This window comes from Morus notabilis, unplaced genomic scaffold, assembly GCF_000414095.1.
Source record: "Morus notabilis unplaced genomic scaffold, ASM41409v2 Scaffold53, whole genome shotgun sequence".
Taxonomy (NCBI): domain Eukaryota; kingdom Viridiplantae; phylum Streptophyta; class Magnoliopsida; order Rosales; family Moraceae; genus Morus; species Morus notabilis.
The window spans coordinates 25,861-43,028 of NW_010363038.1; the positions used below are offsets into that span (position 1 = coordinate 25,861).

Here is a 17,168-nt window from a genome sequence, read left to right on the forward strand (position 1 = left end):
TAGTTTGGTAGAGATTTTGGGAGCCCAAAATCAATTTTTAACTCAGCCAAAGCTGTTTTATGCGTTTAGTAAAAACCTTAAGAAGTGCTTCTAAGATAATTTGTGAGGAATTTAGAGGGAAAATCAGAAGCAACCCAAAGGCTGATTCTGATTGTAAATTGTGCGGCAATCTATTATCCCTCATTAATGATATTTTCCTTTTTCCCAAATTAACCCCGCCGAATCAAAGAAATCTCATTCCCAAATTTCTTTTTGCTCCTTCGCTGGTGCTCTCCTCTCTCGACTGTACTCTTCTCCTTCTCTCTCTCAGCCAAAGCTCTCTATCTCTCTCTCTGTTTCTCTCTCTTTTCTCAGACTCCCTCTCTCCATTCTCGAGTTGCTCGGGCGATTATCGGCCAGGCGGAGTCTCTCCTCTCTCTTTATTCTCTCGATGTTGGTGGGTATGTTCTCGTTAGGGACTCCATATTTTATTTTTTACTTTGGTGAATGTTTATCAACTCATTCCTTATATAGCATTTTCTTGTATTTTGTACCATGTACATACTTTATGCATTATACATATACATCACATAATCAAGTATCACGAATGTACTATGCATAATTATTATGGTGATACAGGTGATATTCTACTTACCTCGCACTGTATGACAGAAAGTATGACTTTGGGGTTCCTCTTGGTGGATCCGATGTGAACAACTTTGTGAACCAAATCAATATTTTCACTTGTAAACTTCACTTTCTTCACCTCCAATTCAAATGATTAGCTCCGAAATCTCTTATGAACCCTTGGAATAGACCCTTACACTAATTTCAATCTCTTGGTGTTCCTATGATCGATCCTTCATCAAACCACTTGGAATGGCTTTAGTTTTCTTAAGAAATGGCTGGAGAAGCAGTTTGAAACCAGAGGAGGGTCGGACTAGAAGGTTTTGGAGCTGATTACTCCTCACCTTCTTGCTTAATACTTTAAAGAGACAAGTAGGCAGCTTAATTACTTAACCATTAAGTACTTTCCTCTCCTCTAAGTAGAGTATCACCTTAAGTATTTCTCTCACCATCTTCTCTTGCACACAACACTCATACAAATTCCCAAAGTATGAGCTAGGTCTTAGCAAGTCATTTGACTTACCAAATTTGGTGTATCTGCTTGCACCGAAATTTCGGTACGTGAGAAATCCTAACTTTACATCTCCTATTCTTTTCATTCAATTTTAAACATCTAACATAATCACTTTCTATTTCATTCTTACCCTAATTATTAGGATCCATAATTCCTTTAGAACCCTAATAAAATCTCAATTTGATTCCAAAAACTCGAATGCCAAAATATGCTTAATTTAGGGCTTCTAAAGTAACACGATCATTAAACCCTTATCGTCATCCCATTCTTAACCTTATTTCAACCTTAGAATCACCTTAAGTAATCTCGTTGACACATTAACTCAAGTCCAAACCTTACCACACATCACACCAATATGTACATTTTCATTAAACTTGCCTTAAAGCCCCATTAGGACTCCATATTTTACTTTTCACTTAGAAATTCTTGAAAATATCATTAAGAACAAGTTGTTGTCCATTTTCCAACTTACCGGATTCTTCTCTTTAGCAACCCCGAGTCACTTGTCTGTATAATGAACATACCAAACATATGACTTACTTCAATTTACATTGTACACCATTATGATACATGAATGCATATAAAATAACTAAATGTTCATGTATCATATGCATGATACAAAAATGTTATTAAATGTATTGACCAACTAGTATGTGAGAAATTCTGGGTATCACAGTACATATGCCGGATTGAAAAAGAGCCAAGTTAGACGACAAAAGTGAGGCATTTATCTTCATATGTTATGACTCAAATTCTAAAGGATACAAGTTGTGAAATCTGAAAACCGGAAAGACTATCATTAGCCAAGACATGGAGTTCGATGAAGAAGGAGAATGGGATTGGAGCCCGCATGATGAAGACTACAACTTTTTTCCTTACTTTGAAGAGGAAGATATGAAGCAACCAAGGATGGAAAAAGATGGAGAGGAGCCTACTACCTAGGGCCGGCAATATGGGTCACGACACGACGACACGACTCGAAAACGAGACGAATTTTACGGGTTAGGGTTGAGAAAAAAGATGTTCGGGTCAGAATTGGGTCGACCTGAAATTGACACGAAAAATCCAGGTCAATTTTGGGTTGGACCCGTCTAACCCGAACACGACACGAAACTCGTAAAAAACTAAAAAATAGATATTTTTTTCATTTCATATTTTAAATTTTATTATGAACTTGTGATATCGTGATAGTTATACTTAAAATCTTATACTATTATTTGCTTAATTTCAATGGATGTTATTGTAATTTAGTGTGTTATGAATTTTAAGTTATTTCTAATACGTAAAAAACTAAATAAAAGTATACAATTTTCGTGTCAATTTCGGGTTCACGGGTCAATTTCGTGTCACAGGTCATTTTCGGGTCGTGTCGTGTCAACTCGTAAAGTGGTCGTGTCGTGTTTGTGTTGCGGTTTTTAAACAATTTCGTGTCACGGGTCGTGTTCGGGTTGACTGTAAATTTAAAAAAAAAAGATCAAAACACGACACGAACACGACACGTGATACGAATTGCCACCCCTACTACTACCCCACCAACTTCACCAACACCAAGTACTTAAGGAGATTCTTCACCATCATTTCAAGCAAGTGCCAATTCAAGTGAAAGAGAGCCACGCATTAGAAGCCTGCAAGAACTTTATGAGGTAACCGAAAATCAAGTAATCTTACTCTCTTTTGTCTCTTTGCCAATTGCGAGCCCATGAATTTTCAAGAAGCCATGCAAAGCAAGAAGTGGAGGAATGCAATGGATGAAGAAATCAAGGCCATTGAGAAGAACGACACATTGGAACTAAATTCACTTCCAAAGGGGCATAAGGCGATTGACGTGAAGTGGGCATATAAAACAAAGAAGAATGCTAAGGGAGAAGTTCAGAGATACAAGACAAGACTAGTAGCAAAAGGTTATAGTCAAAGAGCCAAAATCGACTATGATGAGGTACTTGCTCCTGTCGCTCGCTTGGAAACTATAAGACTAATTATTTCTCTAGCCGCTCAAAATAGGTGTTAGATTTTTCAAATGGATGTGAAGTCCGCCTTGTTGAATGGAGTCCTTAAAGAAGAAGTCTATATCGAGCAATCGATGGGCTATTAGGTGAAAGGACTGTTAGGAAACGTGAGTTTCCTATATTGTAGGCCACATATTTATTCAATAATTATATTAAGCTATTTAATTAATTGGGTTGATTAAGTGATCTAATTATGAAAAGTCCAAATAGTCTCCTAACATGGTATGGGCTGAATGAGTGGATACCCATATTGACCCAACTAGGTTTAATAGGAGCCTAATGGGACAATATATAAGAAACTTAGGTTATGGTCCCCAATCCGTCAAATCATTCGGCAGTTTTCATTCTTCCCCATCTAGAGAGAAAACACCCCATTAAGGAACTAAGAAGATTTGACTGAGGAAGGCAATAACCATCGTGCCCGTTGTCTTAGAGAATTCTACTGGAGATTAAGGCTGCACCAATGGAGACAGGTATTTGTTCTAACTTATTTTCTTAATAATTTTTAGTGTGATGATTCCTGGAATGTGGAATATGGATTTAAAAGATCCAACAAGGACAAGAAGACAAAAGAAAGGCCCTCTATGGCTTAAAGCAAGCGTTGAGAGCATGAAATAGCCGAATCGACAAGTACTTTCAAGACAACAACTTCATAAAATGCCCTCATGAGCATGCCCTCTACAGCAAAGTCAAAGGAGAAGATGTTTTGATCGTGTGCTTGTACGTGGATGACTTGATCTTCACAGGAAGTAATGCATTTGAAGAGTTTAAGAAAGCAATGACAGAAGAGTTCAAGAAAGCAATGACAAAAGAGATGACTGATATTGGGCTTATGTCTTACTAACTCGGAAATTGAAGTCAAACAAGAGGAAGACGGTATTTTCATTTCTCAAGAAGGTTATGCAAAAGAGGTGCTGAAGAAGTTTAAGATGGATACCTGCAAGCCCATAAACACCCTGGTGGAGTGTGGAGTTAAGTTAACGAAGTATGATGAAGGAGAAAGTTAAACCAGATTGTTGGAAGTTAAACTTGTTTTTGGGCTTAATGTTAATTGGATTTGATATTTTAGATCCAATTATCTAATTTAGACTACAATAAGCCCAAATTCTAAAAGGCACTTCTAGAATAATCTTTAAATAATATCTAGATATTTTTAAAAGAGAGAAATGTAACGTCTTAGAAAAATAAGATATTTTGAATGAGAAATACAGAATAATAGATATTTTGATGAGAAATTATAGAGAATGAATTGTAACCATTATATTAGAAATAAGTTGGCACAATTCTAATCATTGTTTGAGGAGGTACCACTAGTATAAATAGGGGTGAGTTCTTCCATTTTGTATCAAGCCAAGAAAATTTTGAGCAGTAATAAAAAGTCATCTTCCTCCTCTCTTCTCTTCTAGTTCTAAAATTTTTCCATATTCAACACAGATAATTTAAGTAAGACATTAAGTGTCGTCTGACTAAATGTTTGAGTCGTTCCTTCAACACTTTATAGGTCACATGCAATTAGTACAAGCACATGGCCCATAAGTAATAAAACATACTTTCATAATTGAGTATAAGATGTCTTGCATAACTTTATATTTACTTGTATGCAAAACACTTTGTGAGGATCTTTGTACTCGCTGAACCTTCGCTCATTAACTTTGTTCATGTTGTAGGTAAAAAAATTACAAATCAATAAATATAATGGACTGGCAGAGGTCGTGACGATGAAAAATGAGTAAAGGATGGCACCATGCAACAAGTTTTCAGCACACGCTTTTAAAATATTTTGAAATAGTAACTTATAAAATTATTATTAGTATATTATCAATGATGTAGATTATGGTATTAGCATCCCACTATGCTAAGTTTTCATGCTACAATATTTGTATCTGCCATATTATATAAATCTGACAGCAAGCTAGTATCCAGTATGGTTTAGAAGCGCTAAGTTCCATTACTACATGACGAAAAATGAAACTGTTATAATAAGCGTACATAGTTTTAAAAGAAAAATAAGGGTGTGTTCCGCTGCGCAAAAAACTCAAAAAAAGGTAACTCGAGTTCCAATTTATTCAAGTTCATGTTCTTTTAAGTTTGAACTCGAGTTTTGGACTAAAACTCGAGTTCAAGTGTCCCCTTCAACTCGAGTTCAGAAACTCGAACTCAAGTTAATGAACAATATTTTTTCTATTCTTAAAAATGCTATAACATTTTCGTTTTAATCATGATTGAGATGATTTTTTTTCTATGCGTTGTTAACGAAAAGACGAATAAAATCTCACCCATATACCCTATTAAAATTTTTTATCACCATTGAGTTTTTATTAAAATATTATCTAAATCCAAATTTAAGTTTTGACTCACTCAAACACAAACTCAAAAAAAGATTCTTATCTCAAACCATAACTCAAATGTACACAACCAAACACAAACTCAAGTTACAACTTCAACTCAAGTTATAACTTAAAAACTACACTCAAGTCACACTCTAAAAGAATAGGCCCTAAGTTTTGAAGTTTTAATAAGTTTCTAAACAAAATTCTCAAAATTTTAATAATCAACTTTACCTTTCAACTGATTTAAAGAATTTTTAAGATTAAATCATGATAAGTAACAGCTCGAAAAGTTAGATCGTTACAGGCCCTACTCAAGTTAGCATGGACATTGAGGTGATCACTTGAAAATACTAAGGCTTCGTTTATTTTACCGATTCGAGTTTTTAGTTCTAAGTTTTTACAGTTAAAAGCTCTCAAAAAATACCACCTTTAACTTTTCTGCTACAGTTAAAAGCTTTTAAAAAATGTCGCATCTCAACTCAAATTGAAAACTCGAATCCGCAATAATCAGTTCCTAACTCCCTATTTAAGTTAGCAGTTAGCATTCATTAGAAGAAAAAAAAAAAGAATAGTTAGCATGTGCCCGTTGGTCCCCCCAGAAAGAAAGGAAGGACTAAATAAACTCGTTAATTTTCTAAATGAAATGTTTTTTTATGTTTATAATAAGATAACAATGGATGAACAACCTTGAATTTTATGTCAGAAAGTAGTACTGTATCTTCATCAGTTCTCCCGAAGGTTTTCTTTGTACGTCAATTTGAAATTTTAGGAAGAAAAAAATGGAAAACTTTGTATAATGAACTCAAATGCAAATACTTTATTCTCGGACTAAAAGAATGCAATCTAATTCAATATTTTCTCATGCCCCGAATTAAAACACGGACCCTCTTAACTTACCTTTTAGTTTTGTGTCATTTTCATAATTTTTTTTCCTTCTCAAGTTAATTTAAGGGTAAAGCTTGAGAAGGAAAGAATGCAGAGCATTTCTTACATCATTATAAATGTAGCTAACTGTGTGCTAATTATAATGAATTGGAACTCATTTTAAAAAAAAATTTATTTTTTTATATGAAAATGAAAATAAAAACGTTTTCAATCTCAGACAAAAATCATTTTTAAAAATGCGTTTGGTAGTTTTTTCAAAAGATTATTTTCAGTATAAAAAAATCCATTAATGTCCATCTCTTTCTACTCGAGAGAGAAGAAAACAGAAATAAAAAATGAAAAATAACTAAAAGTCGTTTTTCATTTCTCTCCCACTTTACACTAAACAAAAAAATCATTTTCATTTCTGTTTTTTATCTTTAATTATGCCAGACGTTGTTGCTCTTCCGTTTTCATTTTTTTTTCCTCAAAAAACGTGAAAAATAAAAATGAAAACAACTCCAAACAGTTTTGGAAATGCTAATTAAGAAATATTAAATTCGGCATCGTTCGCTTCGCTGATTTGAGTTTAGAATTCAAATTTTGTTACAGTAAAAAGCTCTCACAAACAGTCATATCTAACTTTTTTACTACAGTAAAAAACTCTCACATAAAATCACATCTCAACTTGAATTTTAAACTCGAATCAGCGAAACGAACGAGGCCTAAATTCATGTCTTCCTGGATTGATATGTTTGGGATCCATTCATACCGGTGAATACATAAAAATACACATATACACAACTTCTACTTACACCAATTCCCAATCCACATGAACAAAAGCAATGTGTGAGATTTTGTGCCAGTCCTCTCCTTTCTCTCGTTCACACCGATCTTTCAGCAAAGGACAGTTATAGATCCACAAATGAGAGAGAGAAACGGGCAGTCCTTCCTCCGGCAAGCATTCGAGCCTTGCGCACCAAGAAATCGACAACTTTTCGAGAGAAGTAAGTTGTCGGAAGCCGTTGCTGTTAAGAGTTGTGAGATTCGGAATGTCGGAAATTGAGAGAGAAGAAAGCGTCGGCGGAAGTAGCCCCTCCTCTGGAAATGAATCCAACGCGTCTTCACTTATGTCACTGATGTGCAAAGATCGGAACGAAGTGAATCTTTGCATATCCCATTGCGAGCGATTTGCGACGAGACTCCTGCAATTGGAAATGGTAATGGTGTTTAGATTTTGGTGCAATCCTCCTTTTGGGAGTGACTCTATTTCCGGACAGTCTCTCATTTCCATTGTAAGAAGAGATGGAAATGCAATATCCATCTGTTGAGCCCTCGGATTTGGTAGTAAAGCCTTCAGTTGTGCGCATTGCCATATCCGGAGTATCGACAAGGACGGAAGGTAATCAGGAACGTCGCCGGTTAGCTTCGGACAATATCGCAAATGAAGTTCTTTAAGCCGAGGGAAAGCTCCGCCGTCTTCATTACCTCCGATTAACGACCACTCCTTCCACTCTGACATGTCTTCAAAGCGTAAAATCTCCAAGGATTTGAATGGCCTTTCGACGGAGATATCATTGGAGTGAAACTCAGAGTCTACTGTGACCACGCCATCGAATCCGCTAATCTCGAGTTCTTTGAGAAAGGGTAGCTGCCCAAGTGGTGGCAAGAAGCAACAGTTTGTGCAATCTCTTAGACATATTGATGTCATATTAGAAAATGAAGCATCTCCCATCCAGTTTGGGAATCTTGTACCCTCATAACAAAGGACAGATAAGTTCCTCAGGCATGTGTGCGGTTGGAGCCTTTCGAGTACTTCTCTTTCTTTCTGTGAATCATTGGCACCTCCATCCCATTTCAAAACCAGCTCACTTAGGTACTTCTTCTCTTTCAAATTGGCATCTGAAACATCCTCAACATCGACAACGTTTTGAAGACCCGAAACGCGAAGACTTCGCGCAGATATTGAAGTTCTCTCAACTCTTTGATTCGCGACCCGCTGTCTTTTCCCAAAACAAAATCAGTTAGTGCCTGCAAATCTTTCATGCGGCACATATGCAATGGCATCTCTTCTAAAGGCGTGCCTTCAATGTCTAGATGGCGCAAGTTAATCAGGCTTCCCATGTTGGTTGGTAACCGAGTGAGATTTCTGCAGTACGACAATAGTAGCGTCTGCAAATTGTATAGGGTGCACACTGGATTTGGTATTTCTTTAATTTGAGTCTCGGATAAGTCCAAATACCTCAGATGCTTCAAATTGCCTATTGATTCGGGCAACTCTATGATGGGATACATACATAATGAAAGCACCCTTAAGAATCGTACGGCAGATAGAAGTTGGTTAAAAAACGGGAGTTCTTTCACATTTCCCCATCCTATTGGTAGGAATGTGCGCAAGCATTTAGCTTCAGATAAAGCCTCGAATCTCCGAAGGTTATAAGTCGTTCCGTTCGAATATGACAAATGCCGAGCCTTACTGATAAGGTTAGGCAAGTCATCGTCATCCAATCTCAAGCTAAATTTACCCGATACAAATGTGGCCAAATCATTCACTAGGTCATGCATGGTGAAAAGAAATTGGCTAGAACTTGACTTTTGAAAGAGCGACCTTGATATTAGAACCTCGAAATACTCCTCCCCAACTTCTTCAATCCTTTTCTTTTTTTGAGGAAGCAAAAGTTCTTCTGCCATCCACAAGGAAACTAATTCTGCTTTAGAAAATTCATAATCCTTGGGAAATATTGAGCAATAAGCAAAACATCGCTTCAGATGTGATGGAAGATCGTAGTAACTTAACCACAGAGATGGAAGAATGGCATTCTCTTCATCAGACAACTCCCATACATCGCTCTTTAGTATTCTTTCCCATTTTTCATAACTCAATTCACATCGCAAAAGACCACCAAGGGACTTTGCTGCTAAAGGAAGGCCTCTGCACTTTTTAACGATTTTTCTGCCAATTTCTTCCAGACCAAGATGCGCGCCTAAGCCTGCATTGTTGAAAGCATGTTTTGCAAATACCCTCCAACAATCTTCATCGGATATTGCTCGTAGACGATAAGTCGGAACTGTACCCATCATTGATGCAACTCTTTCATTGCGAGTCGTCACAATAATTTTGCTTCCGCGTGCTCCGAGTTCAAAAGGACGCTTTAAGAGATTCCAATATTCGTAATTGGTGTTCCACACATCATCATGAACAAAAAGAAACTTCTTCCCATTCAAAGCCTTTTTCAATTCAACTTGAAGCTTATTTAGGTCTTGCATACCACATGTTTGACAGGTGACCGCCTCAAAGATGGTTTTCGTTATCGCAAAAACATCAAATTCAGCAGATACAAAAACCCACACTCTAAGATCAAAATGTTCTGTCACTCTATCATCATTATAAGCAACTTGAGCAAGAGTGGTCTTTCCAATCCCGCCCATACCCGCGATCGGAATCACTGATACCTTGTCACTATTAACATCATCCGATATCAACAAACTGATAATATCTTCTTTCTCAGTGTCCCTACCATAAACACCAGATTCTTCTACCAAAGAAGTTGCAGGCAATCTACGTAGAGGTCTGTTTTGTACAGAATTTTCCAAACCCAGAAGAGATTTTTGTGCCAAAACATATTCTAATCTATCAAGGATATCCGCCATCTTAGATTCTATTGCTTTGCCAAATGCAACGAATGAAGTTGTGGGGAGTTTCAGTACCTGACTTGTGCCGCCTTCACCTTCTAGCTTGCACCGCAAAGCTTCGGCGTTAATCTCAGCCATCAAGTCTTCTGCATCAAAAATTGCCTCCTTGAGCTCATCAAGCCACTCTTTCACAGATTGATTTTTCATTTGCATCTCCTCGGTATCATTCAGCACTGCATTAGCGGATAAAAGCTTAATTTTCAGCTTCTTGAGCATCCCCTCGTCGAGTTTTTTCCCCCGAATGAAGTCAACGACCTCCTGAGAAGCCAACCTATCAAGCAAAACCTGAAGAGAAGCAGAGAGAAAAGCTCCACCCACAACTTCTGCTGCCATGGTGTTCTTCACACAAGGGACTAGAAAAGATTAAAAAACAAACAAACAAACAAAAAGCCAAGAAAAGTAGTTCAGAAATATGTTGTCTGAATCTCAGAGAATTATCACTCAGCTTTTGCTTAGATGAATCTAATTGATGAATTCAGAAGGTTGATTTTTTTTTTTTTTTTTTTTTTTTTTTTTTTTTTTTTTTGTGTGTGTGTGTGTGTGTTATTCTCTAGAAACATGAGGGTGGAAACTAGTGTGCTGGGTCTGGTTCCATGAAATTGAGGTGTGTTGACAATTGTAGCTCAAAACGTGAGGAAGGACTTTCTAAAGGTGTAGGAGATAGGAAAACTGGTAGAAATTTCGTTTTTCTTTCGTGTGAATGTTGGAAGTCTCGTTCATTGATTTGAATTTAAAATTTAGATTTTATTATATAATAAAATATTTTTAAAATAATTATATTTATTTTATATTAAAAAAATTCTTATATAAAATTTAATCTTAACTTAAATTAATAAATTAAATAAAATTTTAAATATATTACCGGTCTATTTACTTTTCCATTTCTCTCTTTCCTTTTCGGTTTCGCTGCCGGTCAGCATCAATAATTGGTTTGATGTTCTTGCCTGGATTGGTTGTAGAGTCAGAAATGGCACCTACATTTATGTCTGTTTGACAATTTGAAAGGAAAATATTGTAATGATGAGAAAATTTTAAATTTTAAATAATAAAATTTATTTATTTAAATTAAATTTTTTTTAAAAAAATATTATGTTATATTTTGTGATTGAAGGATTTATAAAATTAATATTTGTATTCTTAAATTCTGTAGCAAATTTCATGCTAAGTTCATGATTAACGATTAAGTAAATTCGATCGATAAATTTTTACCGTACTTTAAGATGGAAGAATTTTCAGTACATATGCAGTTTGAGACTCTTAGGTCTCGTTCACTTCGCGGATTCGGGCTTTCAATTCGAGTTGAAATGTAATATTTTCTGAGAGCTTTTCATTGTAGCAGAAAAAGTTAATGTGACATTTTCTGAGAGCTTTTTACTGTGAAAACCTAAAATTGAAAACTCGAATCGGTGAAATGAACGAGGCCTTAATTTCAAGAATCTCCAAACACAACACGATGTTAGCAGCGTATAAAAACGCTCTGACATTTTAAAAGAAGAGAAAATCCTTAATTGCCGGACAGTTAGGTTGAAGATCCAAGATAAATACTTATGGTAGAATGGTACAATGTGAGCTCGGGAGTTGACACCGTCAGAAACAATGTCATTCCTGGGATATAATGCAAAAATTTAAGTTTAGAATTTATTTAATCTAAAATAAATTTTAAGACTCGAAATATTGCGCGAGTAAGAATTTAATGTGATATCGAAGTAGTCGAATATTAATATTGAACTGTAAATAAGCAATAGAAAAGGAACCGTCAGAAACTAAAATTTCCTGTCGGCTAAGTATTTCCTTACAGTCAGTATAATTTTTATCTGTTTCAAGGAAAACTTAAGATATGAGACAAAAGTACAAGGGGTAGGTTAAAATTTGGTTAGATGAGATGTGATTTGATGGTGGAAGGTGAAGAGAAATCATGACATTCTTTTTCACTCTTTTCTCTCATCTTGGCCGGCCATGTTAAGGGATTTTAAGCAAAAATTTTAGTTAGTTGAGTGTGCTAAAAGACTTCATGATGAGATGAATCAAATCAACTATTTAACAAGAAGGTTTACATCACTTCTCTTTTGAAACATCAAAACCGGCCACTTGCATTAAGAGTATGTTTGGTAGGAAAGAAAAGTAGAAGGAAGGAAGAAGGTAGAGAGATTTTGGGAGAGAAAATGAAAATGTAGGTTGTTTGGTAGGAGAGAAAAGAGAAAGGAAGAGAAAATTGAGTGGAAAATAATACATGTGGGCCCCACCATTTTTTTTTCTTTCCACAAGTGGGCAGAAAATGAGATGGAAAATGGGGACAACTCATTAAAGTGAGTAAAGTTACTAAACTACCATTTTCTCCATCAACATCCAAGCAAAAAATGTAAGGGTATAAAAGTAATTTACGAGTAAGATTTTTTCTTTCCTCCAAATTAAACTTCCAATACCAAACAAGTGAAGGTAAGCTCATTTTCTTTCCATCTTCTCATACCAAACAACATAAAAGAAAATCAATTTCCTTTCCATCATTGCTATTTTTCATCACTTCAATATTTCCTTTCTGTCCTATTTTCTTTCCTTCCTACCAAACATAGCATAAGTCTCCTTCATTTTTTTTTCTTCCATTCTCCCTTTGCCAAAAACCGGTCCTTCACAAAGCTCCAAGTATTCAAAACTTTCTCTATTCTTCCCTCACCAAAAATCAAGCCTCATTCTACCTTGCGTACTAAGTCTCCATATTTCTCACCACAAATCTAGTTTAAGTTGAAGGAGAATAGGAGGATTACAAAGACTTTCAAGAGAGAGTTCTTCAAGGGTAAATTCTTGAACTCTCCATTATTTTTCTAGCTAACCTTAAGCTTGAAATTATGGATGTAATTTGTGGTTCCTTTAATGCTATGATTGTAATAAAGGTATGTGAGTTTTACAGTGGTTTGGTGAGTTTTGAGGTTAGTTTGATTAGTATTATGTGGTATGCTTATGTTTGGTTTAAGTTGCTTATTTTGGGTTAGAGGAAAAATTTTCCGGTCACTTTGAACCTGAAAATGAAGACCCTAGAGCGGGATTGTTCAGTGTTTCAAAACATGAATGTATAGTTCTCGATGTTTTGAACGTTTTTCTGTGACTATGGTAAAACTCAGTTTTGACTTTAAATGCAAGTTTTAAGCCATTTTTAAAAAACGGTACAGGCTGTCCAAAACAGTTTCGAAAAAAAAAACTGGCAGCCACTATTTCAGCCAAACGAGGCTGAATTTCAGCTTTCTCCGAAAACAAAAATTTTAGATCCCGATGAGATGAAGAATTGTCATGAAGAATATATTTTCAAAATCTGACTCTAAGATGCAGTAAAATAAAGATTTCAGAAACTGCACAGTTTTAATTAAAATAAAAACTAACACAATGTTGGTTTTTAACAAAAGTTTATCAAAGAACCCGATATGTGATTTCAGTAAAATACTATGGTGTTAGATCTCATTTTAATGGAAATATTCGTGAAGAAAGTTTTCAAGAAAATGAACCCCCATTGAGAGTGAGAGATTATTTGTCGTTTGCTATTCTATTTTAGCAACTTATGAAGGAAATCTAACCCTTTACCTAAGGAATGTATTCCTTTTCTTTACTGAATGATAATTTACTATAAGGATCAATTTATTAAATCCTCAAAATCTTATTTTCCTTAATTGCCCTTAACATCCACTAGCCTAGATTGAAAAATCAATTATCCAATCTAGCAGCTTATTCTCCATAATTTACCTTATTGGACTTGTTATATCATTAAGGCCCAATTTGGCCTAAAGACTTAATAAAGGCACTCTAACTCTAGACCGTGGAAATTTAGATTTGAGCGGGAGTTCTTGAAGTAATTCTAGCGTTGGACCCGTATCTAATCTTTGTAATTCTAAGGGTCTAACATATTGAGCTCGTAAATTCCCGTTTGGGTGTTTCACTCGAAAACTATTAAGGTTTGTTAAAAAAATTATTATTTGATTTTCATAAAATCGATTATTCACTTATTTAGTTACAAGTACTAAAATCCCATTATCAGTTCTAAATAAATTCTCTTTTGAATACTGACTTCTGAAACTATTCCACAAGTCATTTTACGGTTAGTTTGTAAACCATTGTGAAACTATGTTTTAGAAACCTTTTTTTTGAAATCTTTCTTCATGACTATTCCTCGTTCAAGCGAGGTCTAAAACCATAGTATTTCACTAAAGTCACAGCTTGGGTTCTTTGATAAACTTTTGTTAAAAATCAAAATTGTATAAGTTTTATTCAGTTAAAACTGTGCAGCTTCTGAAATATGCACTTTACTACATCTTGGAGTGGGATTTTGAAAATCTGTTCTTCACGACAATTCTTCAACTCATTGAGATCTAAAATTATTGTTTGTAGAGAAAGATGATATTCAGCTTCTAAAGGCCTCATTTGGCTGAAAATAGTGGCTGCCAGTTTTTTTGAAACTGTTTTGGACAGCATGCACTGTTTTTGAAAAATGACTTAAAACATGCATTTAGAGTTAAAACTGGGTCTAGTCACAGTCATAGAAAAACGTTCAAAACATCGAGAACTATAAGTTTAACCTTATAATGATTGAAAAATCTTGCTCTAGGATCCTCATTTTCGCGTTCAACGTAACTAAAATTTTTTTATCTCTAATCGAAATAAGCAAATTTATACCAAACACAAATATACCACATAATACTAATCAAATTAACCTAAAAACTCACCAAACCACCATAAAACTCACACACCCTTATTACAAATTTATTTCCTCGAGAATCACAAATTACATCAATGGATTCTCAAACTTAAACTTTGTTAGAAAGGAAAATAGAAGATAAAGGTTTTAGAGTTTATACCCTTAAGGAAAAAAAAATCATTAGTTAAGCTCCTCCTAGAACACTTTGATCCTCCTTCTCCTTCTTGATCTTATGCTAGTATTTGTGTTTAAGGGAGTAGAAGAAAATTTTAAAAGAGAGCATAAGAGAGAGAGATAGGGCCGGTTTTTTGTTTATTAGAAAAAGAGAGACAAATGAGCAAATAAGAGAAAAATATTGCGTACACTATTTATCTAGTATTTATAGCCCTTTGCTTAATCTCCTCTTAGCTTTTAATTAAGTATTTGTGTCTAACTTAATTAATTAAAATTTTGCTTAAAACACCTTAAGCTTGGCCGGCCAAATGAGAAAAAAGAGTTGGAAAAATGTCATGATTTATCTTCACCTTCCACCATCAAATCACATATGTCATGATTTCTCTTCACCTTCCACCATCAAATGACATCTCATCAAACCAAATTTTAACATACCCCTTGTACTTTTCTCTTATCTCTTAAGTTTCTCTTGCAATAGATAAAAATTATACTGACTGTAAAAAAGTACTTAGCTGACAGGAAGTTTCAATTTCTGACAGTTCTTTTTCTATTGCTTATTTACAGTTCAATATTAATCTCTGACTACTTTGATATCACATTAAATTCTTACTCGCGTAATATTTTGAACTGTTTCAAGTCTTGAAATTAATTCTAGACTGAACATATTCTAAATTTAACTTTTCTGCATTATATTTTGGGAATGACATTGTTTCTGACGGTGTCAACTCCCGAGCTCACATTGTACCCTTCTACTACAGATATTTTTCTTGTGACTTCAAACTAGTTGTCCGGCAATAAACGATTTTTTCTTCTTTTCTTAAATATCAGAGTATTTTTCGATACGCTACTAACATCGTGTTGTACTTGAAGATTCTTGAAATCAAGATTCTCAAACTATATATGTACTAAAAATTCGTCCGCCTTAGATTACGGTGAGAATTTATCGATCAAATTTACTAGATCGTAAAACATGAACTTAACATGAAATCTGCTACATAATTTAAGAATACTGATATTAATTTCATAAATTCTTCAGCCACAAAATATAACATAATATTTTCTAGAAAAATCCTTGACTTAAATACATAAATTATATTATTTAAAGTCTGAGATTTTCTCAGTTATTACAACAACAAAAATATATATTACCTCACACCAACCTAACCCATTTACTATCATGTTTCAAATTACTCTCGTGACTTAAAAACAGTTTAAAATATCCCCTAATATATAAAAAACAGTTCAAAATATCACATTCATCTTTTACCGTGTATACTCCTTAATAGATTGATGATGTGTCATGCTATTAAAAATTAACTAAAGCTATTAAATTCTAATTAAATCTGTAAAAATAATTAAATAAGAAAAAGATAAAAAAAGTAAATAAAAACTGAATTTCAAAAAAAAAAGAATTAATAAAAAAATTGAAAACCTCTTCCCCCCCCTCCCCAAAAAAAAAAAAATCCAACGACCATCTCCATTCTCATCGTTGAAACTCGCCTTCGCAAGGCTTTTTCTAACACGGCCCAACTTTATTCCGAACTCCGCCACCCGCCGCCCATCTCGTGTCCCACTCGCCTCCGAGCCCAGCCACACCCATCCCTACTCAACACCATTAATACCATTTTATTTCTCATCCACCCTCAATCTTGCAATTTGGCAGTTAAAAAATTGTTCAATAATTTCAGCTTCAACTCATATAAAACACAACGTTACTTCTCTCTGTCAATGTTGATGTTTAAAAACCAAGCGGCAATTCTGAAGACAATATTCTTCTGTCAATAACAAATATTGTTGTATTCTCAACAGAAATACTATTCAAGTTATCATCCTAGGTAAGAACTATAATTGAAAAATCTATTTCTAAGGAACAAACCAAGTTCAAGAATCAAGACTTACTCCCAACGGATGTAAATAAATAAATAAATAAAACAAGAACGTGAAAAAAGGCCCCGAAATTGCTCAACCCTTGTGGGGAGGCCCTGGGGGATGCCTAAAACTGGGTGTGGGACAAAAACAATAAAAGAAAAAGGGTTGAGACAGGGATATATTTTGGCTTCGTTCAATTCGTTAATTTGAGTTTTAAATTTAAGCTGAGAGGTAATTTTTTGTAAGAATTTTTTATTGTAACAGAAAAAATTAAATGTAATTTTTTGTGAGAGCTTTTAACTGTAACAAATTTAAAATTAAAAACTCAAATCGGTGAAATAAACAAGGTTTTTTTTTTCTTTCTTTCTTTTGAAAGTAGGCAGGGATATACTTATTCCCACCCTTTAGCAGCCCTAGTTAAAGATGTTATTGAA

At 34.7% G+C, this 17,168-nt stretch overlaps 2 protein-coding genes across 2 annotated transcripts; both read right to left on the bottom strand.

The window, feature by feature from the left end:
- Positions 1-7,131: 7,131 nt before the first annotated feature.
- On the bottom strand, positions 7,132-8,031 carry LOC112092561 (putative disease resistance protein At3g14460). Its single transcript, XM_024169043.1, has one exon. It carries the CDS (start codon positions 8,029-8,031, stop codon positions 7,132-7,134), a length of 900 nt encoding a protein of 299 aa, XP_024024811.1.
- Positions 8,032-8,193: 162 nt separating this feature from the next.
- LOC112092562 (putative disease resistance RPP13-like protein 1) lies at positions 8,194-10,465 on the bottom strand. The gene has a single exon (XM_024169045.1). It carries the CDS (start codon positions 10,344-10,346, stop codon positions 8,211-8,213), a length of 2,136 nt encoding a protein of 711 aa, XP_024024813.1. The 5' UTR covers positions 10,347-10,465; the 3' UTR covers positions 8,194-8,210.
- Positions 10,466-17,168: the final 6,703 nt, after the last annotated feature.